Genomic DNA, 26,934 nt, shown 5'->3' with positions numbered 1-26,934 from the left:
TCCAAATATGTAGCTTTATTAAAATTTTTTTTAAACTATTGGGTATCAATTTATTAAAAAGGCAGACTTAAGCATCTGTAGTTGTGACTTCAACCTCTACTCCTGGATCTATACTGATGGATGTGATCTTTTGAACAACCTCAGAAGGACCGTGCAGGTCAATGAGTCACTTGCGGGCCCTCATCTGAAAATGATCCCAAGTCTTAGGATTTTCATCGCATGCAGTTTTCCTTGTAATTACTCTCAGAGTCTTGGTAGGTATCCAAACTAGTCCTTTCACTTTGAGATTCTTTTCCTTTGCACCTCTGATCAGGTTAGCACATAACTGCTCCAAAGTCTTCACACTGTGGCTGGTAAGGGTGATTCTATTCCAGTGAATCGCCACCTCCGGCTCCACAGGAGTCTTTTGGGTATCTTTAAAAGCCGTGGCTGTGCAGCTTCCTGACCGACTTGTTCCTTGGCGAGAGCAAACAGTGGTGAGTCAGGAACAAGGAGGGGACAGCCCAGGGCTCCACCTACTTCAAAAAGCAAATACATTTCTTCAATGGGTAACTAAATTTTAATATGGGGTCTATAAGGAAGTATGGGAACTCTGAAGGGTAGAAGCAGTGTAAAGAGAAAAATGAAATAGATGGAGAGGGAACATTGGGAGAACATGGAGAAGGCTGGGGCTTTAGGCTGAGTGTTTGGGGAACAAGAAGCTGATGAGCCCTGGCATGGAGAGAAGCCAAGCTGCCCCCGGGGGTTGAGGCCAAGGAGCAGGAGGAGGAGGACTGTGAGGATCTTAGGGAACCTGCAACCCCTACAGGTCCCACAATAGACAAACTTGTCTATACCCTCAGCCTGTTCCCACAAAGTTCATTCTTCTGTCTTAACTGAAACCTGGATTTTCACTCTGAGTTTTACTTGCCCTGTAGCCTTCCTCCTCTGGGATGCTGATTGTTCTTATTCCATAATCAGTGTATAGACTGGTAGTTAGAGTCTTATCCACCTGATTTCCAGTATCACTTTCAAGTCATTACCCCTCTACCTGCTGCTCCTTTAAGGCTTATGCTATATGTTTAAGGTACTACCAACCTCATGAATACCCTTTGTTTACTGTAGAAATTGGTGTCACAACATAGAATATGTCTCTTCATTCCAAATCTAGCCATAATTCTAAGTACCCATCATTCTAAGTGACCCATCCTAAGTCATGGGCTCTCAGTTCTTTGAGGGCCTCCATTCCAGGTTTTTCACATCTACTTTGCTTCAGCCACTTTCCTCCAAAGTGAAACCCCTCCACTTTGTCACTATTCAGAACACTTCTAATCCTAAAACCTTAAATTAAAAAATCTGACCACAATTTCTTACCCTTTAAGCTTTCAATTTTTCTCATGACATTTTCTTTTACTCATTTGCTCCCCTTTTCTTTCCTAACAGCCTCTTCCTCTCTTTATATCCTTTACTGTATAGATTTCCTAGCCTGTCACTTGAATCTTTTTCTTTTTTTGGCCACACCTGCAGCAGGTGAGAGTTCCTGGGCCAGGGATTGAACCCCTGCCACAGCAGTTCAGAGCTACGACAGTGATAATGCCAGATCCTTAACTCACTGAGGTACCTGGGAACTCACTTGAAACTTTTTATTGAGAATATTATCACCTTCTTTGCACTGATGACATCCATTCTATGATCTGGAAAAAAAATCCTTTATTGAATCCAACTATCAACACTTTCCTCTGCTAATCCCAGGCTAGTAAATGATTCTGAAGAAAAATCACACATAATTAGATTGGTGCCATTAAAATATTTGCTCTTAAGTGTACAATATTTCCCTTTTTTTTTGTTTTGTTTTGTTTTTTTTTTTTGTTTTTAGGGTTGCCCCTGCGGCTTATGGAGGTTCCCAGGCTAGGGGTGGAATCAGAGTTACAGCTGTCCGCCTATGCCACAGTCATAGCAACTCAGGATCTGAGCCACATTTGCAACCTACACCATAGCTCACGGCAACACCAGATCCTTAACCCATTGAGCAAGGCCAGGAATCGAACCTGTATCCTCATGAATGCTAGTCAGATGCGATTCCGATGAGCCACGATGGGAACTCCCAAGTATACAAGAATATTTTTGGAAATATTGGTCACAAGAACAACAACAAAAGGAAACAAATTATATGCCATCTATATCATATGATAGAACACCTATTAAAAGGAAGATATACAGAGAGCAACAAATCGATTGAAAAAAGAAACTTGAGTAAAAAGAAGGAAGCAGCAAAAAGAAGCATAAGTATGTCATCAATTAAGTAAAAAAAAGAAAAGAAACCCACACCAACCAGAATGATATAATTTTTCTAAGGGAAATGTGTATGTACGTTAACGCATTAAAAAAGATCTGGAAGGAAATTCAATTCTGGAGAGGGTGGAAGGTTGGGACTCAAGGTGATGGTCAAAAGGACTTTAGCTTTATCTGTAACATGCTAGATTTTATTATGATTATTTTCTTTTTAGGGCAGCACCTGCAGCATAAGGAAGTTCCTGGGCCAGGGGTCCAATCGGAGCTGCAGTTGCTGGCCTTCACTCCAGCCACAGCAACTTGAGTCCAAGCCGTGTCTGCGACCTACACCACAGCTCACAGTAACATCAGATCTTTAACTCACTGAGCGAACCCGGGGATTGAACCCACATCCTCATGGATACTAATAGGGTTCTCAACCTGCTGAGCCATGACAGGAACTCCTGGAACATGCTAAATTTTAGAAGAGAGTATAATCATATCATCTTTTAATTTAAAATTAATGAAATTTATGACTTCAATTAGATCCTCTATATTTCACTGGCCCCCTTTTCTTTTCCTTTTTTTTTTTTTTGGCTGCACCTGAAGCATATGGAAGTTCCCAGGCCAGGGATGGAATCCGAACGACAGCTGCAACTTATGTCACAGCTGTGGCAATGCTGAATCTGGCCTTCTTCTTTATTCTCCATTAAATGTTAAACTTTATTCTCTCTTCTAAGCTACACTCTTATACCATCTACATTCCTCTGAGAAGAAAAACTTTCCCACTTAGTTAATAGAGAAAATAGAGGGGGTTCCTGTTGAGGCTCAGGGGAAATGAATATGACTAGCATCCATTAGGACGCAGGTTTGATCCCTGGCCTTACTCAGTGGGTTAAGGATCTGGTGTTGCCATGAGCTGTGGTGTAGGTCACAGACATGCTCGGATCCTGCATTGCTGTGGCTGTGTCATAGGCTAGCAGGTATAGCTCTGATTTAACCCCTAGCCTGGGCACCTGCGAATGCAGCCCTAAAGAGACAAAAAACAAAACAAAACAAAACAAAACAAACAAACCAAAAAAAAAAACCACTCGAAAAAAAATTGGGTATCAATCTTTTCAATCTTTTTTCTCCCCCATCTTGGTTCATCATCTCTTGTGTTAATTATTTCCCTGGTCTTAAATTTGAATAGTTTTTGTATCAAACTTGCTTCCTTTTTTTTTTTTTTCTTTTTTTTGGGCTGTATTTGTGGCCCAATTCCTGGGACCGGGATCGATTCCTTGATGCAATTGTGACCTGAGCCACAGCTGTAGCAATGCTGAATCCTTGACCTGCTGCACCGCAAGGGAACTTCTGTATTTGCTTTTGAATCATTAACAAGAATGTTGCTGTTATCCCTTTTTAATGTATGATGCCTCTTGTCCCAACTTATGTGTAGGAGCACTACAGCATTGTTTTTCAATACTGCACTTATAAGCTGTCCACTTGAGTGGGAGAAAGCAACTTATTTTGGCTTATAAAATTCTTCATATGGAAGATGAATGAGGGAAATCTTTAATTTTCTGTATAAAGACCAAACTAAATCTATATATTAAAATCATGAATATCAGGAGACCATCAGTCTACTAATTGGTCTTCCATTTTCACGTCACCTTCTTTGATCCATTCTATATATAGTAGTCAAAGTTCATGTCTTAAACATGAACCAGTTAGCCCTCCCTTGACTAATGTCCTCCGATGGCTTCCTACAATACTTAGAAAAAATAAGTAAATCTAGACATCATCTAGAAGTCCTCACAAAATTTAGTCTCTGCCTATCCATCTTACTGATCTCTTTAAATTAAGATTAATTTCTTTTATTTTTTTTTGTCTTTTAAGGCTGCACCCATGGCATATGGAGGTTCCCAGGCTAGGGATCAAATTAAAGCTGTAGGGAGTTCCTGTTGCGGCTCAGTGGTTAATGAACCTGGCTAGCATCCATGACGATGCGAGTTTGATCCCTGGCCTTGCTCAGTGGGTTGAGGATCCAGTGTTGCCGTGAGCTGTGGTGTAGGTTGCAGACAGGGCTTGGATCCCAAGTTGCTGTGGCTCTGGCTTTGGCATAGGCTGGCGGCCACAGCTCTGATTGGACCCCTGACCTGGAAACCTCCATATGCCGTGGGTGCGGCCCTAAAAAAAGAAAAAAAAAAAAAATCAGAGCTGTAGCCGCTGACCTATGTCACAGCAACAGCAACGAGGGATCCAAGCCAAGTCTGCAACCTATACCACAGCTCACTGCACTGCTGGATCCTGAACCCACTGAGTGAGGCTCATGGATGCTGGTTGGGTTCCTTAACTGCTGAGCCATGATAGGAACTCAAAGTAAGATTAATTTCAAGGTCACACAGTTCCTCTTTGGATTCTTAAAACAAAGCTTTGTTTTTCTCATCTCAGGACTCTTGTCCTGGAATCTTCTTTTCCCTCTCTCCTTCCAGTATTTGCTGATAGATAAACACGTTCAGAAACACTTTCCTATGGCTAGCTCTTCTTGTCCTTTGTATCTCAATTTAGATGTCACCTCCTCAGAGAGGCCTTACCTGGCTTTTTAGGCCTGCAGCCACAGCATACGGAGGTTTCCCAGGCTAGGGTCTAATTGGAGCTACAACTGCCAGTCTATGCCACAGCCACAGCAGTGCACAATCTGAGCAGCATCTGTGACCTACACAGCCGACGGCAAGGCCAGATCCTTAACCCACTGAGCGAGGCCAGGGATGGAACCCGAAACCTCATGGTTCCTAGTCGGATTCGTTAACCACTGAGCCACAAGGGGAACTCCCCCCATGTTATTCTTTAGTTTAGCTCTTTGTTGTTTCCGTCGTAGCACTTACCACATTTTAAAATTATTTTATTTTTTTCATTGGCTTACCGGAATTTTGTGTGCCCAGCACTCTATGAACTTCCGGAAGCCAATATCCACACCCGTCTTATGTCCAGCACATAGTGGACTTTCAATAGGCTATGCTGACTGAATGAAAAGGAAGTCTTGGGGAGAGGGAGGGAGTGGGATGGACTGGGAATTTGGGGTTAATTGTTGCAAACTATTGCCTTTGGAATGGATAAGCAATGAGATCCTGCTGTGTAGCACTGGAAACTATATCCAGTCACTTTTGATGGGGCATGATAATATGAGAAAAAAGAATGTATATATGTATGTGTAACTGGGTCACCTTGCTGTACAGTAGAAAATTGACAGAACACTGTAAACCAGGTATAATACAAAAAAATAAAAATCATTAAAAAGAGCCCTCCCCCCCAAAGGAAGTCTTTCAACATCTTGCCTTTCTGCTCCCAGTTACCCCAGAAGCACTGACAACCCTCTCTCCTCTACTGCTCTTGGGATGCAATGATCCCAAGGCCTCTAGCCAAGGCCATTTGCTCCTGAGACCTCCTGTGGAAACTCCCTGCGCCCTTGAGTCTTTCTTTTGTATCCTCATCTTCATACTAATGTTCTTGTTCTATCAATACTCAAAGATGCCCCCAATCACAACCGACCAACCAGAAACTCCTGAAGTTCCTTCTTCAGGTCTCGGGTCAGCATGTGACCGCCCTTTACCCCTGACTTTCAGGACTCCTCTGTGTCCTGTGTTCTTCCTCTGGCGCAGGCTCCTAGCAGGGAGCCCTTAAATCCTGGGATTTCCCCAAGATCCTGTTTTTTTCAGCCGCCAGTGAAAAGGGGGGAAATCGTGGGTATAGTCTTGGGGAACAGGGACTCCGACAAGGCGGTGCTGAGGATTGAGACTGGATGAAGTGTGGGGTTAAGGAGTGAACTATGAAAAGCCCGCAGCAGAGGGTTGTGCGTACATAATTTAAGCCTCTGTGACGTGTCCGACAGAGATTTCAGCGGGGGACGCGCGCGCAGGTTCTGACGGTCGGCCGCGCTCGGGTGCCCTGCCTCCTCCTGCAAGCGGGGAAAGCGCGCGCTCGAGTGCGCAGAGCCCTCTGTGCGCCTGCGCTGCCCTTGTCCTGCACGCGCCGGCGAAAAGGCAAACTAGTGAAGGGGTGGCGGCAGCTGGGACTCCGGAAGCCCACCCTTCACCCGGAAATGGTTGTCGAGAAACATGGCGTTGCTGGTGCGAGTCCTTGTGAGTGAAGGAGTTATTTTGCGCTGCCGCCTTCCGGGCCCCGGGGTTGGAGTCGGAGAGGGCCGGGCGAGAGCAAGTAGATGGAAATGCAGGCGCGGATCCTGTGCCGTAGCGAGAATGCGCGGCCGCCTGTCTTCGGGGAAACTGAGGCAGCTTCCCATCTCCCACTACCATTGGTTCGGCCGTGGCTTTCCCCTCTTTGGAGAAGGGCGAGGAGTGACCTCGGACCTAAATTTGTTCAAGTTTGCTTTTCTTCGGTCACCACCTGTGGCGGCTTCCCCTCAGGGAGAGAGGCAGCGCGTGGGGCACTGACTGGAGTTTTGGGAGACCTGGGTTCTAGTTCCTATTCTGTCACTAATGCACAGGATGACCTTGGGCAAGTAACTTTTTGACATCAGAGTCGCCATGGGCAAAACAAGGACGTAAATGTGCAGGTCCTTCGGATTCTGAGGTTCTCTGGGTTTGTTTCAGAGATCGGGTATCTAGCACTTTACCGTACAGTTAAGTGGAATACTATTAGAAACTATTGGATTGAGAACTGGGGTCATATCTGCCGTTTTTACTTTGCCTAGCATAGTGTCTGGCACATCTAGATGTTCCGTAAAATATTTGTTGCAGGAATAAACGATATAAGTGAGGAAGGCTCCACTAATTAACACCCATATGGGAAGGTACTGCACTTCTTGAGATTCAGTCATGATCCTTCTAGCAGATTGTGACTTATAAGAATTAAAGAGAACGAAAGAGGCAACAGAAAAAAGGACATTACAGAGTTTGGTTCCTAATCATGGAGGGATGGGAAGGTTTATAATTTTATCAAGTCTTTCAAAAACTGGGTCAAGGACATTTTTTTTTTATAGCAGTCACTGACTAGTCCTGCCTGTAGCTATCTTTTGAGTTGTGATATTAGAAACTTTTATTTTAAATGTTTTTATGTATGGTTTGCATAGATATAAGATTTTACTTCTTGTATTCCTTGTCAGCCTAGCACAGTGCAGAGCCCTCTATTGTTGCTTAGTAAATGTATGAAGAGTAGCTCCTGACATCTATGGAAAGATTCCACTTGGCGGAAGTGGTTGTGGATGCCAGGGCAGAAATTGATTCAGATCTGAGGACTGCTGAGAAAATGGCAGATAGGATGTCCTGAGTGTTTTTAAGATGGGTATATGGGTGGGAAAGATGAGAATTTTATTGGGCTATAGGCCTGAAATGAATACATTGATTCATCTTGGAAGTTTGTGGGTGCCCCAGCTATCTTAAATCTTTTTGCTATTCAGCATGTGGAGGGTTGTAGGTTCATTTCTTCCTAGGTGGTAGCATCCATAGAAACCTCTTCTCTAATTGTCTTCTATTAGTTGAATTTTTAATTTTTCTTCTTTATCTCTTCCCAGTCATCTTTTTAGGTAAAAAAACAAGTTTAGATAAGGAAAGTCACTTTCACTTTATACTGTATACTGTAATTCTTCAAAGTCTTCTTATATGTTGCAATATAATGTGTGGCAAAGCAACAGAAATTCCCTTAGAACTAGAGAGTGACAGTAAACATGAAAGCAGATATTTATTAATCAGCTATGCTAAAGAGGCATTTGGGGTAGGCACTGTGAGGAATTCACAAATAGAGGAAAATGCACCTGTCTAGGAGTCAAAAGAGTCTTGTTTGAAAGCTAGGCCCCATTACTTACAATGGGTGTGGCCTTGAGCAAATCAGCTAACTTCTCTGAGCCTCAGATTTTCTTAAGGGTAAGTTTGATAGGGTTGATCAGAGAAAGAGTTTATACAAACGACATTTTAAATACTTTTTTCCCTTTATTTATTTATTTATTTAACATTTTTACAGCCTCACCTGCGGCCAGGGATTGAATCTGAGCTATAGCTGTGACTTACGGCATGGCTATGGCAGTGTTGGATCCTTTAACCCACTGCACTGAGCCAGGGATCAAACCAGAGCCTGTGCCTCCATAGCAACCTGAGCTGCTGTAGTCCAATTTTTTTTTTTTAATGGCTGCACCTGTGGCATATGTAAGTTTCTGGGCCAGGGACTGAATCAGAGCCACAGCTGGAGCTTATGCCACAGATACAGTAACACCAGATCTGAGCTGCGTCTGTGACCACGAGGTTCCTTAACTCACTGAGCGAGACCAGGGGTCGAACCCTCATCCTTACAGAGACAACTTCGAGTCCTTAACCCACTGTGCCATAGCTGGAACTCCTTCCCTTCCCTTTAATTGAGCAACTATGTTGAGTGTTTACTGCATTCTAGGAACTCTCCAAGGGACTGTGAAATGAAAAACATAGACCTTATTCTCATGTTTATAATCTAATAGAGACAGAAAAGAAAACTACCACTACAGTTCTTGAAATTCTGTGATAGGAGCCTGAACCAGTTGTTGTGGTAGCGGAGTAGAAAGATACCTAACCCAGCCTGAGGACAAGCATTCATCAGGGAGATGTTTGAACTAAATGAGAGAACATTAGATGGGGGAGAGGAGAAAGGGCATAGAGGAGAAGCATTAGCTTATACTATTGTGTTAAACAACCAAAGAGCTGTAAGTAAATCTCTTTGGCTGAGGGGCACTTGTGGGAAAAAGACAGAAGTGTTGCCTTACATATTACGGTTAGGAGTTGGAGATTTATCTTGAGGCAGAGGGGTCCATTTAAGTATTTTAAACAAAGGGAAGGTTTATTTTTAAAGTTTTTTTTTTTTTTTGGATGCATTTACTCTTTTCCTGATTTAAATTTTTAGTTTTTAGTTATTCATGCTTTATTAGCTTTTTTATTTTTTTTTATTTTATTTATTTATTTGTCTTTTGTCTTTTTTGTTGTTGTTTTGTTGTTGTTGTTGTTGCTATTTCTTGGGCCGCTCCCGCGGCATATGGAGGTTCCCAGGCTAGGGGTTGAATCGGAGCTGTAGCCACTGGCCTACGCCAGAGCCACAGCAACGTGGGATCCGAGCCGTGTCTGCAACCTACACCACAGCTCACGGCAACGCCGGATCGTTAACCCATTGAGCAAGGCCAGGGATCGAACCCACAACCTCATGGTTCCTAGTCGGATTCGTTAACCACTGCGCCACGACGGGAACTCCAGCTTTTTTATTTTTATTTTTTAAAATATGGTTGATTTACAATGTTGTGTTTGTTTCAGGTATACAGCAGTGATTCAGTTATACATAAATATCTATACTTTTTCAGATTTTTTTTCCCATATAGATTATTACAAGATACTGAGTATAGTTCCCTAAATTTTTAAAATTGAGGATGAGAAGTTTCCATTGTGGCTCAGCAGTCACGAACCCAACTAGTATCCGTGAAGGCTCAGGTTCTATCCCTGGCCTTACTCACGGGGTTAAGGATCTGGCATTGCCGGATCCCTCCTTGCTCTGGCTGTGGCTTAGGCTGGCAGCTGTAGCTCTGATTCAACCCCTAGCCTGGGAACTTCCATATGCCACAGATGTGGCCCTAAAAAAGCAAAAAAAGGGGGGGGGGGCTTCTTAACTGAGACAATCTAGCTGGAGATTTTTGTTCATTTTCTTGTTTTTGCAGCTGTAGATTTGGTGTTCAGAAAAGAGCTGAAATAGAGGCTGTAGTTGAAATAAAACTTTGGGATTTCTTGAGCAGTAATATTGATAGCCAGCATTTATAGGGCACTTCCCATGGGAAGTGCATTTGCGAGCTTATTTAATCCTTATGACGGCCCTTTGAAAATGTAGGCTATTATTACCCCATTTTGCAGATAAGAAAATTGAACCACTGAGAGGTAGTATTCCTGAAACAGTCTCATTAGTCTCCCCTTTTGCCTTCTGTCTTTTTGACCAGTTTTTACCCTTCTCCTGATGAGTTTGGGAAGGAGGACTGAACTAAAATACTGATATTGCTGAGTAGCTCTAGCATAGGAATAGGACATTTGAACAGTGCTATGAGACTTTCTTATGGTTTATGAGCCATCTTGGGCACTGGTAATAATTTTTGCTTTTCTTTGGAAATAGTAGAAATTGCAGAAAGCCATACTGGATTTTAAAAAAATCGTAGTAGAAAAAAATGGTAGTAGAATACACATAGCATAATTTACCATTTTAAGTGATTTTCAGTGGTATTAAGTACATTCACATTGTTTTGCTTTCATCATGACCATCATCCACAGAACTCCCTTCATTTGCAAAAATGAAACTCTGTACCTATTAAAAGATAAATCCCTATGCCCCACTCTACTTAGCTCTGCACAACCACCATTCTTTCTGTCTTAAAATTTTGGCCACTCTGGGTACTTTGTATAACTGGAATCATATAGTTTTGGTCCTTTTGCGACTGGTTTATTTCACTTAATGGTCTCAAGTTTCATACATGTTGTAGTGTGTCAAAATTTCCTTTTTAAAGGAGGAATAATATTCTATTGTATGCATATACCACGTTTTGTTTATTCATTCATCTGTTGATGGATACCTTTTGGCGATTATGAAATAGTGCTACCATGAACATGGGTGTAGAAATATTTGTTCTAGTCCCTGTTATCACTTCTTTTGGGCATGTGCTCAGAAGTAGAATTATTGGATCATATGGCAGTTCTATGATTAATTTTTTTTTTTTGTATGAGGCCATGGCATGCAGAGGTTCCCAGGCCAGGGATCAAACCTGCACCACAGCAGTGACAACACTGGATCCTTAACCTGCTTGGCCACCAGGAACTCCTAATTTTTTATTTTTTATTTTGGTTGCAGCAGCAGAAATTCCTGGGCCAGTGATTGAACCATTGCCATAGCTGTAACCAGAGCCACAGCAGTGACAATGCTGGCTCTTTAACCTGCTAAGCCACGAGGGAGCTCTGGGAACTCCTAGTTTTTGAGCAGTCATCATTCTGCTTTTCACAACAGTTGCATCATTTTACATTTCTACCAGTAAAGCACAAGGCTTTTATTTTCTTCACATCTTTGCCAACACTTGTTATTTTCTTTTTTTTTTTTCTTTTTCTTTTTAGGGCTACACCTGCTGCATATGGAAGTTCCCAGACGAGGGGTTGAATCAGAGCTGCCGCTGCTGGCCTACACCACAGCCACAGTAATGCCAGATCCTTTACCCACTGAGCAAGGCCAGGAATCAAACCGACATTCTCACAGATACTAGTAGGGTTCATTTTTTCTTTTTTCCTTTTTTTCTTTTTTGGGCTATGCATGCAGCATATGGAAGTTGCCAGGCTAGGGGTTGGATCTGAGCTGCATCTGCAACCTATACCACAGCTCATGGCAATGCCACATACTTAACCTTTTGATCCTGAGGCCAGGAATTGAGCCCTTGTCATGGATACTAGTCATATTTGTTACTGCTGAGCCACAGCAGGAACTCCTAGTCGGGTTCTTAGCTCAATGAGCTACAGTGGGAGCTCTGACACTTGTTATTTTCTGTTGCGTTTTTTTTCCCCATAATCTTAGTGGATGTGAATGATGATCTCATAGTTTTGATTTGTATTTCTCTAATGATTAGTGGTGTTTATTTCCTTTGCTTATTGTCCATTATGTATATCTTTGGAGAAACGTCTATTTGAGTTCTTTATCTGTTTTCCTAATCAAGTTTGTTTTTTTGTTGAGTTATAGAGGTTCTTTATATATCCTGTAATCTGTCCCTTATCACTTTTTTGATAGTATTCTTTGATGCACAAAAGGTTTTAATTTTGATGAAGTCCAACTTAACTATTTTTTATTGCCTCTGCTTTTGGTGTTATATCCAGAAAAATCATTGCCAAATCTAAAGTCATGAAACGTTTCCTTTATGTTTTCTTTTGAGAGTTTCATAGTTTTATGTCTTTGATCCATTTTGAGTTAATGTTTATGTATGATGTAAGGTTTTAATATATTTTTTGTTATTTTCTTAGAATGTGCCCTGGGGACTACAATTAACATCTTAATTTATAATAATTAATTTGAAAAATACCACTGTGGTTTCAATAGTATATCAAAATTTTGATCCTATATTGCTTTATTGCTTCCTTCTTCCTTTGTGCCGTTATTGTCATTCAGATTACCTCTTTATACATTGAATATCTTTCAATATAGATTAATGATTATTTCTTTGTGCAGTTGTCTTTTATTTTTATTTTTTGTTTGTTTTTGTCTTTTTGCTATTTTTTGGGCCACTCCCGTGGCATATGGAGGTTCCCAGGCTAGGGGTCGAATTGGAGCCACAGCCGCAGGCCTACGCCAGAACCACAGCAATGTGGGATCCGAGCCACGTCTGCAACCTACAGCACAGCTCATGGCAATGCCGGGTCCTTAACCACTGAGCAAGGCCAGGGATTGAACTCGCAACCTCATGGTTCCTAGTTAGATTCGTTAACCCCTGCGCCATGACGGGAACTCCCAGTGCAATTGTCTTTTAAATTAAAAATAAAAAATAATTATAGGCAGCAAATTTATACAGGGTTTTTTTTTTCTTTGCTTTTTGGGGCCTCAGGTACGGCATATGGAAGTTCCCAGGCTAGGGGTCGAATCAGAGCTGCAGCTGCCGACCTACACCACAGCTACAGCAATTCAGGATCTGAGCTGCATCTGTGATATACATCACAGCTCACAGCATCGCCGGATCTTTAACCCATGGAGCAAGGCCAGAGATTGAACCCTTGTTCTCATGGATACTAGTCAGGTTCGTTACTGCTGAGCCATGACGGGAACTCCCTATTCTGTATTTTTAATTTATTCAAATAGTTAACTATTACCGGTGCACTTTATTTCTTCATGTGGATTTGAGTGTCTGTACTGTCGAAGGTCTAATTTCAGGGTTTCCTGTTGTGGTATAGTGAGTTAATGATCCGGCTTGTCTTTGTGAAGACACCAGTTTGATCCCTGGTCTGGAGCAGTGGGTTAAGGATCCAGTGTTGCTGCAGCTGTGGTGTAGGTTGCAGTTCCAGCTTAGATTTGATACCTGGCCCCAGAACTTCCATATGTTATGGGTGTGGCTGAAAAAAAAAAACAAAAAAAACCAAAATCAAACCCACCACAAAACAAAAAAGTCTCATTTTACCCTGAAGTTCTCCCTTTAGTTTTTGATGTAGGGAAGGTCTTCTATTGACAGATTCTGTTTTTGTTTATCCAGAAAGCCTTAATTTTCCCTTTACATTTGAGTGTTAATTTTGTTGAGTATAAAATTCTTATTGGCCATTCCTTCCCCTGCCCCCTCCCCCAGCATTTTGAGTATTTCATTCCACTGCCTTCTAGCCTTCATGGTTTCTGAGGAGAAATACAGCTGTTAATGTTATTGAGGGTCTCTTATACATGATGAATCCCTTCTCTTACTGCTTTCAAGATTCTGCCTTTTTTTTTTTAGTCTTTTTGTCCTTTTTAGGGCTGCACCCGAAGCATATGGAAGTTCCTAGGCTAGGGGTCTAATTGGAGCTGTAGCCTCCGGCCTACGCCACAGCCACAGCAATGCCAGATCCCAGCCGTGTCTGTGACCTATACCACAGCTCACGGCAATGTTAGCTCACTGAGGGAGGCCAGGGATCAAACCCGCAATCTCATGGTTCCTAGCTGGATTCGTTTCCATTGCGCCACGATGGGAACTCCTCAAGATTCTTTTATCTTTGTCTTTCTACAGCTTGACTATGATATTTTTATTTGTGGATCTCTCTGAATTTTTCCTGTTAGGAGTTAGTTGAACTTTTGGATTTATAGATTAATTTTTTTTAATCAAATTTTAGATGTCTTCTGCTAGTATTTCTTAACACATCTTTTCTGTTCCTTTGTTTCTTTCCTCTCTATTTGAGACTCCCATTAAACCTATGTTGGTACATTTGATGGTATAGGTACATTTGATGGAAGGTTTCTGAGGCTCTGTTAAATTTTCTTCATTTTTTTTTTTTCCTTTGTATTTCTTGGGCTGGATACCTCAGTTGACCTATCTTCAAAGTCACTGATTTTTTTTTTTTTTTTTTTTTTTTTTGTGTTTTGTCTTTTTAGGGCCGCAGCTGTGGCATATGGAGATTCCCAGGCTAGGAGTCTAATCCGGGCTGTTGCTGCTGGCCTACCCCAGAGCCACAGCAATGTCAGATCCGAGCCACATCTGCAACCTACACCACAGCTCCTGGCAACACTGGATCCCCAGCCCTCTGGGCCGAGGCCAGGAGTTGAACCCACAACCTCATTGTTCTCAGTCAGATTTGCTTCTGCTGTGCCACTATAGGAACTCCAAGGTCACTGATTCTTTTTTTTTGCCCAAATCTACTGTTAAACTCCCCTAGAGAAATGTTCATTTTATTTATTGCTCTTTTCATCTCCAGAATTTCTGATTGTTTTATGGTATAATTTCTCTCTTTAATAGTATTCCTTATTCAGTGAGATACCGTTCTCATACTTTGCTATGGTTCTTAGACATGGTTTCCTTTAGATCTTAAACATTTTAAATAGCTGGTTCAAAAGTCTTTGTCTAGTTTGTCTAATATCTGTGCTTCCTCAGGGACAGTTTCTGTTGATTTTTTTTCCCTGTTATATAGATCACGGACCACGGACCATGCTTTTTTGTTTTCTTACATGTTTCATAAATTGAAAACTGAACTTTTTTTTTTTTAATGGCCACACTCATGGCATATGAAAGTTTCTGGGCTACAAGTTGGAGCTGCAGCTGCCGGCCTGCACCACAGCCATAGCAATGCCAGATCTGAGCCTTGTCTGCAGCCTACACCCCAGCTCATGGCAAAGCTGGATCTTTTAACCCACTGATTGAGGCCAGGAATTGAACCTGCATCTTCATGGATACTAGTTGGGTTCCTAACCTGCTGAGCACAATAGGAACCGAAAACTGAACATTTTAAGTAATATAATGTGGCAACTCTGAATTTAGTGACTACTCTAAATTAGTTCTGCAAAGTATATATTCTTTGTTGTGTCTCTGCCTAGTTAGATTAGTGGTCAGATAATGATTGAATGAACATTTCCTTAAATGCCTGGAACCAGTGAGTCTCAGTTTTTGTTGAAGGGCTCTGTGTGCATTTTGGGGCTTGCTTTCCACATTCTGCCAGTTATTTGAAGTTCTGCCTTATCTTTCACTTCTTGCTTATGCAGAGCCTCAAGGGCAACCAGAGATGAGAGCTTAGGGCAGTCTCAGGTCTTTTCTATTCTTGGCATATACACAGCCCTGTGCATCTTCATGACCTTCAGATTCCCAGGAGTATGTCGGAGCTTTTCAAACCCCCTATGAATATCTTATTCCCCTGCTTTTCCTTTTAAATTTTTGGTTAGCCTATTATTTTCCCCAAATATTACCTGTCCACTGCTTCAGGCAGCTACAAAATTAAACAATTGCCACTATCTGTTTTCAACCAGTGCTCCTGGGGAGCTCCTGGGGAAAATGGTTTTCATTCTAGCTGAGTTCCAAGACAAATGGAGTTTTCTAAGGAACTGCCAGGTAAATAAAATAATGCCAAACCTTTGTGAATAAGATTTGAGGGGCTTCAGCCCCATTCAGGAGTCAACTTTTCTCCAGAGAAGGCTAGTTCCTTTTAGTGAATATTACTATTTAGAAACCAAGTATAGATGCTACATGTAGTCATTGCAGCTAGGTGTGGGGGGTGGGGGTCATTGCTTCCAGGTCCTATCAGTACAGGAGTAGCAAATCTATGTATGTGTATACATATACATAAACACACATACATTGATTTCTTTATATATTAAAAACTCATACTCTAAATCCAACCCAGTAACACTGGGTTTATTCTGTCCTTCTGCCTTTTCGTATTTGTTAATTCTTTTCTCTGAAATGTGACCCATCATCCTTATTTACTGTTTGCTCAAATCCTTCCTATATGTAATCATTTTTTTGAAAGCTCATTAGACATCTCTAACAAAGTAGGAAGAGCCAGAAAATTTAGTATTTATCGAAGGAATGGTTGAACAGTCTCTTGCTCCTCCTATCTGTATAAGTATCGATTTGTAGCATGTAGTTTTGTAACCTGTAGTCGTGTTTGTCCTTTGGACCATAGAATTGAATTAGCATCAGTGACATTCAGAATATAGATAGCACTGGAGAATTATAGAGTAGAAAATTTGGTTACTGTTGTCAATCTTCTTTATTCACATATTCTGATTTGAGAATTCACATATTTGCTAAAATTTATTTATAATCCCCAAATCAGTACTCATGGTGCTTTTGCAGTCATTTGTGGACGTATGCAGAGGAGTGAAAATTTGAACTGCAACATGCATATTCCTGGCTGAGATGATACTTTGAGTTCTTGTTTCAGCTTCTATACTATAAACAAGTATCCTTCTCATGGTCTATGTAGTGTCATGTTTTTTGCATTTTTGTGCTTTTGTTTGTGATTTCCCAATTTAAAATAGCCCCTAAGTATAGTGCCGAAGTGCTGTCTAGTGTTGCTAAGTGCAAGAAGGCTGTGGTGTTTCTTGTGGAAAAATTTGTGTGTTAGGTAAGTTTTGTTCAGGAGTGTGTTATAGTGCTATTGGCTGTGAGTTCATTGTTAATAAATCAATAGAACATATTAAATAAGGTGTCTTTTAAACAGCAACACAATAAAACAAGGTCATGTATTGATTGGTTGATGAAAATGTGATCAGAGGCTTACAGGACCCTAACCATGTATTTTCCCCAGGAACAGTGGTTCAGTATTTGATAACTCAGTGTTTTTAGTCATTTTGCAAAACAGAACTATGGGGAATAGGAGAATTGACTACTTGTAAGGCCTTTTCCAGCTTACAAGTGACCCAAGGAAAATACTACGTTATCTTAAAAACCTCATGAAGAAACAGTCTAGTTAGTGGACTGTTGAGGAGTTCTTGTTGTGGCTTAGCAGGTTAAGAACCCCACTAGTATCCATGAGGATGCGGCTTCAAATCCTGGCCTCACTCAGAGGGTTAAGGGTCTGGTGTTGCTGTGTCTGTGGCGTAGGCTGGTAGCTGCGGCTCTGATTCCACCTGTAGCCTGGGAACTCCCACATGGCATGGGTGCGGGCACCCCCCACACACCAAAAAAAAAAAAGAAAAATATAAAGCATATTCACAAAAAGAGCTGATATGTCAGAATATTTTGAAATATAATGTAAAATCACCTGTGATTTACAGTATGTACGAGAAATAAAAACATAGAACCAATCTTTAAAATTTTGAAGTGTTGAAGAGGCAAAAACGATGCTAAAACCAGTTCCCACTTAGTGATGGTGTATATTTTATCCTAAATTAAAGCAATAATTTTAACTGCTGGAAATGACTATAAATTTTTTCTGAACTTTGTAGAATTGAAGTTTGCTAATTGTTACAGGCCTAATATATTAGTGCATTTAAGAGGATGATAAGTGCTTCTACAGATTTATATTTGTAAATGAAGTGTTGGGAGAGTTGGGAAGGAAAAAGGACCAGGTAGAGTCAGTAGAGCCAGAACTGGAATCTTGGGAGATTTATCGAAGCAAATGAGAGCTCATGGTTTGGGTAGGAGTGAGGAAGAGAGTCCCAGAGGAACTGATTACAAGAGGATTAGCTTGTGTGGAGAGGAGCAGTAATTCCCAAACCAGAGAAAATGAGTCAGGTTTTGGGACTGCTCTGTGGAGAATGCAAGGCAGGGTATGTAAATGTATTGATGGGTCTAGAGAATTTCAGTTGGTAAAGACAGGTGTTTAATTAATTAATTAATTTTGCTTTTTATGGCTGCATTTGTGGCATATGGAGGTTCCCAAGCTAGGAATGGAATCAGAGCTACAGCTGCCGGCCTATGCCAGAGCCACAACAACTCAGGATCTGAGCTGTGTCTGTGACCTACACCACAGCTCGCAGCAACACTAAATCCTTAACCGACTGAGTGAGGCCAGGAATCAAACCCGAAACCTTATGATTCCTAGTCGGATTCTTTTCTGCTGTGCCACAACGGGAACTCCCAGGTGTTTATGTTTGACTACAGAGGCACTCGGAGGCATTGCAAGCTTTTGAGAAAGATTCAAAAACAGTATTTCAAGTAAATTGCTCTTGCTGCTGTGACAGTTTGCTGGGGAAGGAGGAGCTTATTACATAATTCAGTAACAATTGTTAACAGTTAATGAAGCCTTTGAGTGTGTGTATGTGTGTGTTTTACTGTTATTGAAGTGCCTTTACAGATGATCCTTGGGACACTTCTGTGAGGTAGCTTTTATTATTCCCGCTTTTACATAAGGGAAAACAGAGGTCCAGAGTATTGAGTAACTAGTAACAATTATTTAATGGCAGGCTTGAGATTCAAATACTTTTTTTGCTACACCTCAGTTTCAATTAAGGGTTTGGACAAAGAATTGTTGTTGTAGGATTGAAGAAGGAAAGAACAGAGCTGATTGCTCCTTTCTTCTAATAAGAAGTATTGGCATGAGGCCAGGTAGAGTCAAATATTACAAAGACAAATTTTATTGATGTTGGAAAAAATATGATGAAATTCTTAAGAAAATCTTCTAGAAGTTTGCATTGTTCCTACTTGTAATTTCCTCTTACCTTTTTTCTTGCCCCTTTTTGGGCCGGAATCTGCTGAAATTTGATCTTATCACATATTTACGTGTTTAGGAAAGGAACATCTGACATTGAACAATTCTGGTAAATCTGTCAGCTATTAGTAAACAAAAGCCAGTAAATCAATCTCAGTTGAAAACAATCTCAACAGGTCAGACTTGAGCTGAAATAAAATCCTATTTTCAAGCTTTTCTTTTCACTTGAAACATAAGTTGCTGTGAGTAGTCTCTTAGAAAACAGTTACACAATTTTAGAACCTTGAGACAATTAATTAATTATTTTTTTTTTTAGGGCTGTACCTGCAGCATTTGGAGGTTCCTAGGCTAGGGGGTCTAATTGGAGCTGTAGCCTCCGGCCTACGCCACAGCCACAGCAACACCAGATCCGAGCTGCGTCTGTGACCTACACTGCAGCTCAAGGCAATGCTGGATCCCCAACCCACTGAGCGAGACCAGGGACTGAACCCACATCCTCATGGATTCTAGTTGGATTAGTTTCCACTGCACCACCAAGGGAACTCCCTGTGAGACATTTTAGAAAGCTTTTCTAGGTTTTGGAGTTCCCGTCGTGGCGCAGTGGTTAATGAATCCGACTAAGAACCATGAAGTTGCGGGTTTGATCTCTGGCCTTGCTCAGTGAGTTAAGGATCTGGCGTTGCCGTGAGCTGTGGTGTAGGTTGCAGACACGGCTCAGATCTCGCGTTGCTGTGGCTCTGGCGGAGGCAGGTGTCTACGGCTCCGATTAGACCCCTAGCCTGGGAATCTTCATATGCTGCGGAAGTGGCCCTAGCAAGGGCAAAAAAAAAAAAAAAAAAGAAAGCTTCTTTAGGTTTAAAATTCTTAACACTTTTCTCCACCTTACCTCCAGCCCTTCCTGCCTAGTCAGGAAGGAAATGGAGATTCAGATGCAACTTAGTATGTATTGAGTTGCAGGGTACATTTGCTAATTTTTTTCTCTTAAAATCCTGAGAGGTAGGGGTTTTTATTTATTTTATAAAAGAGGCAACAAAGATTCGTAGTTTACCAACAGCAGAGCCAAGAGTCAACTCAGTGCTTTCTGATTCCAAGTATAGGACTTTTTCCATAGTATTATGCTATATTTTAATTGATTCAAGACTAGGTCATAGAGTGTTGGAGCTAGAAGAGACTTTGGAGATGTTTCCTTTACCCTTTCATCCCATAAATGAGCATGGATGGATACATGAGTTGGGCTGCCTGGATTCAAATCTTAACCGGGCCATTTATTAACTGTGTAACCTTGGGAATTTACTTATCCTATTCATATGTTCTTTTCTTTATCCATATACATGGAATAATAACAATATACCTAAGTCATTGGATGGTGATTATAAGATTTAAATGAATTCATGTATGTAAAGTACCTAGAAAAGTGCCTGGCACATTGTAAGTGCTTCTAAGTGTTACTAGTAATTGTTAAGAGGACACTGAGCATCGTAGAGGTTTACTTACCTTTAAAGATTATATTAAGTAGCTGAGTTTAAACTGGAATCCAGATTTTTGAGTTCTAGTATTGTAGTTGATGCTTGGCAAAGTGTTTTCAAACAATTTGTATATCCAGTCTGCATTAGGTAGACCTATAGTCTGCAGGCCAAGTGAACGAAACCCATGGATTCCCCAGAGTTGGTTCCTAGAATAGAGATTTCCAGTGCTGTGTCGATGGATGCCATTTATACAGTACAATATATTTCAGGTTCATAAAATAAAGCAGGCTTCTCATTTAGCAAGATAGAGCTCCTCCTTTCTCCAGCCTAGCCTTTCACTTTGGTCCAGAGACTTTTCAAGGTCAGTTAATGTCGGAGGGAAAAACTGGACCTCAGTCAGCTCTAACAGCCGTTTAGTTTCCCTCTGTCTTGGAAATCAAGTTCCCCAAGCATGTTTTCCCACCCTGAAAATTTCAGCACTAGTTTCTTCATCCTTTTGGGGATAGTGGTAATCCTGGTACTGTTTACTATGAAGGGATTCTATGAAGAGCAGATAATCAGTGTTTATGAAAAGGATTTGCAAACTCTAATTTAAATGATAATCTAGTTGTAAAATGCCTGAAGTAGGTTTATTTTGTTACTCTCTTGAGAGGGAACTCATGTCCTCCTGCCTGAGTCAGCTATTACCAGAATTCTTTTAGTCTGCAGTAGCCAGGAGTACATTTTATCCTTGGAGAGATGAGCATGGGAAGGCTTGGTCTTGGTCCTATTTTTAGAAATTCTCCTTTCATGTGCCCTGTTCTGGCAGAAATTCTAAACTTAGATGCACTCTTTGCCTTCCACATAAAGAGTCTGATATGGATTCCTGATAAAATATTTTCTTCTTCCTCTAGAGGAACCGGATTAGCATCTCCCAGTGGGTTCCAGTATGCAGCCGATTGGTACTTGTGTCTCCTACACAGGGACAGTGGAGCAGGTCTCTGTCTGGTACTTCCCAGGTAAGATTTGTTGTTTCTTTGCTTGGTATGAAAAAAACCGCTAGTGTGTATGTGTAAATGTCATGTATTTATAGATTAGCCAACCGAATTGTGTGATGGAAAAACCTCATGAGACAAATTCTGGATCTCTGTGGTGTCAGTTCAGAACTGATTCCTACAGTATGGTGTTTAGGGTGTTGCTTCTAAATACCCCAGCAGTGGAACTTAGCCTAGGATACCATGCTACAGTCTGATGATTTTTACTGTTGGGAGTGTTTCCAGATATTCATCAGAGTTAACCTTTCTTCATTTTCTTTTTGTAGCCACTTTGTGCCACTTTTATTTGGGATAAGAAATGTTTCTTTTGCTTTTTTATGAACATAAAATCCAAGGAACAATTATTTGAGGCCTTAGTTTACCATCGATCACATGATTCATTATAATGTAGTTTACTTTGAACCCACTTGAGAGTTTTTTCTCATAATTTTTGCTAATTGTACAAATAATTTAATAGTAAAGGAAATAAAAATCACCCATGACTTCAAACCCAAAAGCATCTGCTGGTTCTTTTCCAGTCCTTAAAGTGTGTATGTGTATACAAATTGTTTCCTTAGGTACCTTAACGAATGTCCACAGAATTTTATGTTCTGATACTTTTTCACTTATTAGAGCAGACATTATTCATGTTGTGAGATAGATTTCATAATTAATTTTTGAAATGGCTGTATGTTTTTCTATTTATTTAGTCTTTGTTCATGTTAAAATTATTTCCAATTTTTTTGCCATTATAGACTTTAATTTGGTTACTGTTTTCTTGTTATATGGGGTTTTTCTTATTTTTCTTATTTATTAATAATAACCCTAGAAGGCATACCCTACATCAAAGGGTATGAACAGTTTTCCAAAACATTGTTTTAATTTATACTGCCACAAGCAAGGTATATATAACTAGTTTTTCATCTTTACCTCCGTAAATTGGGTATTTAAAAATTTTTTTTATTGAAGTAGAGTTGATTTACAAAGTTGTTACACTGTACAGCAAAGTGACGCATATGTGTGTATGTATATATATATATATATATATATATATGTGCACATACACGTTCTTTTTAAAAAAGATATTCTTTTCCATTATAGTTTGTCACAGGATATTGAATATAGCTCCCTGTGCTACACAGTAAGACCTTGTTGTTTATCCATCCTATATATAGTAGTTTGCCTCTGCTAAACCCAAACTCCCAATCACTTACTCCCCCACTACCCTCTCCCCCTTGGGAACCACAGGTCTTTTCTTTATATCTTAAGTTGAGGTTTCATTGATTTATGTTGTATTTAAATTCCACATGTAAATAATATCATATGGTATTTCTCTTTCTGACTTACTTTACTTTGCATGCGTATCTCTAGGTCCATCCATGTTGCTGCAGATGTCATTATTTCATTCTTTTTAATGGCTGAGTAGTATTCCATTGCATATATGTACCACATCTTTTTTATCCATTCATCTGTTGATGGTCATTTAGATTGTTTCCATGTCTTGACTGTTGTAAGTAGTGCTGCTATGAACATAGGAGTACATGTGTCTTTTCAAATTATAGTTTTGTCTGGATATATGCCCAGGAATGGGATTGTTGGGTCATATAGCAACTCTATTTTTAGTTTTTTGAGGAACCTGCATACTGTTTTCAGTAATGGCTACATCAATTTACATTCCCACCAACAGTGTAGGAGGATTCTCTTTCATCTAAAACTTCTCTAGCATTTGTTATTTGTAGACTTTTTCTTTTTCTCTTTTTTTTTCCTTTTTATAACTGCACCCATGGCATATAGAAGTTCCCAGGCTAGGGGTTGAATTGGAGCTGCAGCTGCTGGCCTATGCCACAGCAACATGGGATCCAAGTTGCATCTGCCATCTACACTGTAGCTGGCAGCAAGGCTGTATCCTTAACTCACCGAGCAAGGCCAGGGATCGAATCCGCATCCTCATGGGTACTGGTCAGATTCTTAACCCGCTGAGTCACAACAGGAGGTCCTATTTGTAGACTTTTTAATGATGTATTTTGTAGACTTTTCTGACTGGTGTGAGGTGGTTCCTTATTGTCGTTTTGATTTGCATTTCTCTAATAATTAGCAATGATGAGCATATTTTCATATGTCTATTGGCCATCTGTATGTCTTCTTTGGAGAAATGTCTATTTAGGTCTTCTGCCCATTTTTTGATGGGGTTGTTTTTTGTTATTGACTTGTATGAGCTGCTTGTATGTTTCAGAAATGAATGATGTGTTGTCAGTCACATCATTTGCAAATATTTTCTCTCAGTCTGTAGTCTGTCTTTCTGTTTTGTTTATGGTTTCCTTTGCTGTGCAAAAGCTTATAAGTTTGATTGGGTCCCATTTGTTTGTTTTTGCTTTTATTTCTATTGCCTTGGGAGACTAACCTAAAAAAACATTGGTATGATTTCTGTCAGAGAATGTTTTGCTTATGCTGTGTTCTAGGAGTTTTATGGTGTCTTGTCTTATATTTAAGTCTTTAAGCCCTTTTGAGTTTGTGTGTTTGTGTATGGTGTGAGGGTGTGTTCTAATAACTTCATTGATTTCCATGCAGCTGTCCAACACCAAATTGAGTGTTTTTTTTTTTTTAGAAACATTTAAACTAATTGGTAGAAAATTTAAACTAATTGGGTAGAAAATGTTGCGTTGTCTTGCTTTGCATTTCTTCATCAGGGTTAAACATTTTTCTGTGTTCTCTGTTGTATCCTGGTTTGTAAAAATTGTATGCTTACATCACTTCTCCATTTATCTACTGGGAATTTATTTTTGTTCCCAATATAAATGAATTCCTTTTGTAGCCATTAACTTTTTCATATTTAGTTCAATGAAAAATTATTTTGATAGTTATATATATTAATTACATAATTTATTTATATAAATATTTTCAAATATTTGAGTAATCACCTCCAACTAATGTATAAGCCTTGCCGTTCTGAGGACATGTGTTGTTTGTCCCCTGTGTTTCCTGGGCTTCTCACTAAGTCTGGCACTAAATGAATGTTGAATAAATGTAGAATATGCTTGTGCAGAAAGGGCATCTACTTTAGGTCGTCATGTAACTATTTCTTTTCAGAGTTGGGCCGTATTCTATTATTTTTTGTGTGCATTGGAAAATTTTGATAAAATTTATCCTATAGTTCTAAATCATTTGTAAATAATATATACAGAGATGGTGGAGGGAGAACTCATTATATCAGTCTCTAACTTGTGCCTCATCCCTTGAATCAGTAAACACTTCTTGAGTACCTAATATGTTCCAGGTACTGTATTAGGCTCTGGGAGAATATTATAGCAAAGCATCCGTGTAAATAACTTAGAGTTGTTCATCTCATGCTGGCAAGGTATAATTTTAACCAAGGTAAATAAACTGAACATTTTGTCATATTGACCTTACTTCACCGGCACATCTTCCCATCTTTGAGTTCTCCTGGTTGGAAAACTCTGCCTCAGAATGACATTCTCAGGTACATGTCTGACAAGGAGGCAGATTTGGCTCAGAATGAGGAAGAATTTTGTGTTAACTAGAATTGTGCTGTAATGGGATGTGTTGGCTGTATTTTGACAAAGTAAATTTACTCTTGCTGGAAATACTCAAGCAATGGTTGGAAGACTGTTGGGTTATGACATAGAAGTAGCCTTCACTGGGTGAATGGTAAGTATCAGATGATCTCTAGTTTAATGTCCAATGCTATAATCCTGTTAACATTTTCAAAAGGCTAGGGTCATTGGACTCTCATCTCTGTCTTTTCTAAATAACCTCTTGAAGTTCTGTTATACTTTGATGAGTTTACTTAATTTTTTTTTTAATTTTGAAAGAATTTAAACTTAAAGAAAAGTTTTGAAAATAGTAACATTTCCATGTACCCTTCATCTGGTTTCCTCTAATGTTAACATCTTATGTAACCTGAGTGCACTTACTGAAGCCAGGAATGAACATTAATGTAATACTATTAACTAATCTATAAACCACATTCTAGTTTACCTTTTTTCCCATTAATGTTCCTTTTTTTTGGTCTCTCAATTTGGATTCATCTAACATTCTCTTAAAATTAGATTGAGGCTATGCATTTTTGGCAGAAGTGATACTGTTTCCTTCTCGGTGCATCATATCAGGGGAAACATGATGACAGTATGTCTTATTACTGGTGATGTTAACCTCGATCACTTGGTTATTAAATTGGTGTTTGTCAAGTTTCCGTACTATAAAGTTACTGTTATCCGTTTTGCAATCAGCAAGTATCTTTTAAGAAGATACTTTGAAACTATGCAAATAATCCTGTTTCTTATCATACTTTTGCTCATTACTTTTAATATCCATTGATGGTTCTTTTTTTAATGATACATATTAATTATTTTATTTTATTTTTTATTTTTATTATTTTAGGGCCGCACCCGCGGCATATGGAGGTTCCTAGGCTAGGGGTCTAATCGGAGCTGCAGCTGCCAGCCTGCCCCACAGCCACAGCAACACCAGATCCGAGCTGCATCTGCGACCCACACCACAGCTCATGGAACACAGATCCTTAACCCACTGAGTGAGCCAGGGATTGAACCCGCAACCGCATGGTTCCTAGTCGGATTCGTTAACCACTGCACCACAACAGCAACTCCGTATTAATTATTTTAAAGTTATGGTAAAAAAAACCCCCACATAACCTTAAAGTTACCACCATTTTTAAGTATCCAGTTCAATAGTATAAAATATATCCACATTGTTATAGAGCTTTTTCATCTTCCAAAGCTGAAAATATATACCCATTAAAAATTCTCCCCCCACCGTTGGCAACCACCTTCCTTTCTTTTTCTATGATTTTGAATACTTTAATACTGCATATGAGTGGAACCATATAGTATTTGTCCTTTTGTGACCTATTTTGCTCTCCATGATGTCCTCAAAGTTTATTTGTGTTATATAGCATATGACAGGAGTTCTTTAAGTCTGTAAAATATTCCATTGTATCTATATATCACAGTTTTTTAATCCATTCTTTTGTGAGTGGGCATTTGGGTTGCTTCCATATTTGCTTTTTTGTGAATAGTGTTGCAGTGAACATAAGTGTGCAGGAAGCTCTTCAAGATCCTGTTTTGAATTTTTTTTTTTTTTTATGGTGGGCATTGGTAGGCTAGTGGTAGAATTCTCTCCTCTCAGAAGTAGAATTGCTGTATCATGTGGTAGTTCTGTTGATTCCTGACTGCACTAGCAGTCATTACTGTGAAGCTTGCTTAATAGTCATTGTCTAATGACATCATTACCTACTGCATTTATTTATTTATTTTATTTTTTATTTTTTGTCTTTTTTTGCCTTTTCTAGGGCCGCTTCTGCGGCATATGGAGGTTCCCAGGCTAGGGGTCTAATCAGAGCTGTAGCCACTGGCCTGTGCCAGAGCCACAGCAATGCGGGATCTGAGCCTCGTCTGCGACCTACACCACAGCTCACAGCAACGGATCCTTAACCCACTGAGCGAGGCCAGGGATCAAACCCGCAACCTCATCGTTCCTAGTCAGATTCGTTAACCACTGCGCCACGACGGGCACTCCCCTACTGCATTTATTGATTGGAATTCTGCTGTAAGGAAGAGTAGTCACTTCATCTCCATTTATTTATTTATTCATTTTTTACCCCTTTTCTGGCTGCCT

At 40.0% G+C, this 26,934-nt stretch overlaps 1 protein-coding gene and 1 pseudogene across 10 annotated transcripts in view; one reads left to right on the top strand and one right to left on the bottom strand.

Annotated features, from left to right (window-relative positions):
• Positions 1 to 5,827, bottom strand: LOC100523162 (small ribosomal subunit protein uS10 pseudogene; annotated as a pseudogene).
• Positions 5,828 to 6,328: 501 nt separating this feature from the next.
• UQCC1 (ubiquinol-cytochrome c reductase complex assembly factor 1) overlaps positions 6,329 to 26,934 on the top strand; it is a 113,719-nt gene continuing 93,113 nt past the window's right edge. For 8 of the 10 annotated variants that reach the window (XR_014831839.1, XR_014831841.1, XR_014831840.1 and 5 more), the window contains exons 1-2: positions 6,329 to 6,371; positions 21,163 to 21,267. Coding sequence is in view for 3 of the 10 variants with exons in the window: in XM_021077328.2 (XP_020932987.1) it covers positions 6,348 to 6,371; positions 21,163 to 21,267 (129 nt within the window). In the remaining 7 variants the exon portion in view is untranslated. 10 annotated transcript variants of the gene reach the window in all.

Source organism: Sus scrofa, chromosome 17 (genome assembly GCF_054392235.1).
Source record: "Sus scrofa isolate SSC_HxYL_T2T_F1_AM1 chromosome 17, Sscrofa_HxYL_maternal_Yorkshire_Landrace_v2.0, whole genome shotgun sequence".
NCBI classification, from domain to species: domain Eukaryota; kingdom Metazoa; phylum Chordata; class Mammalia; order Artiodactyla; family Suidae; genus Sus; species Sus scrofa.
This window is presented reverse-complemented; position numbering and strand designations above follow the sequence as displayed.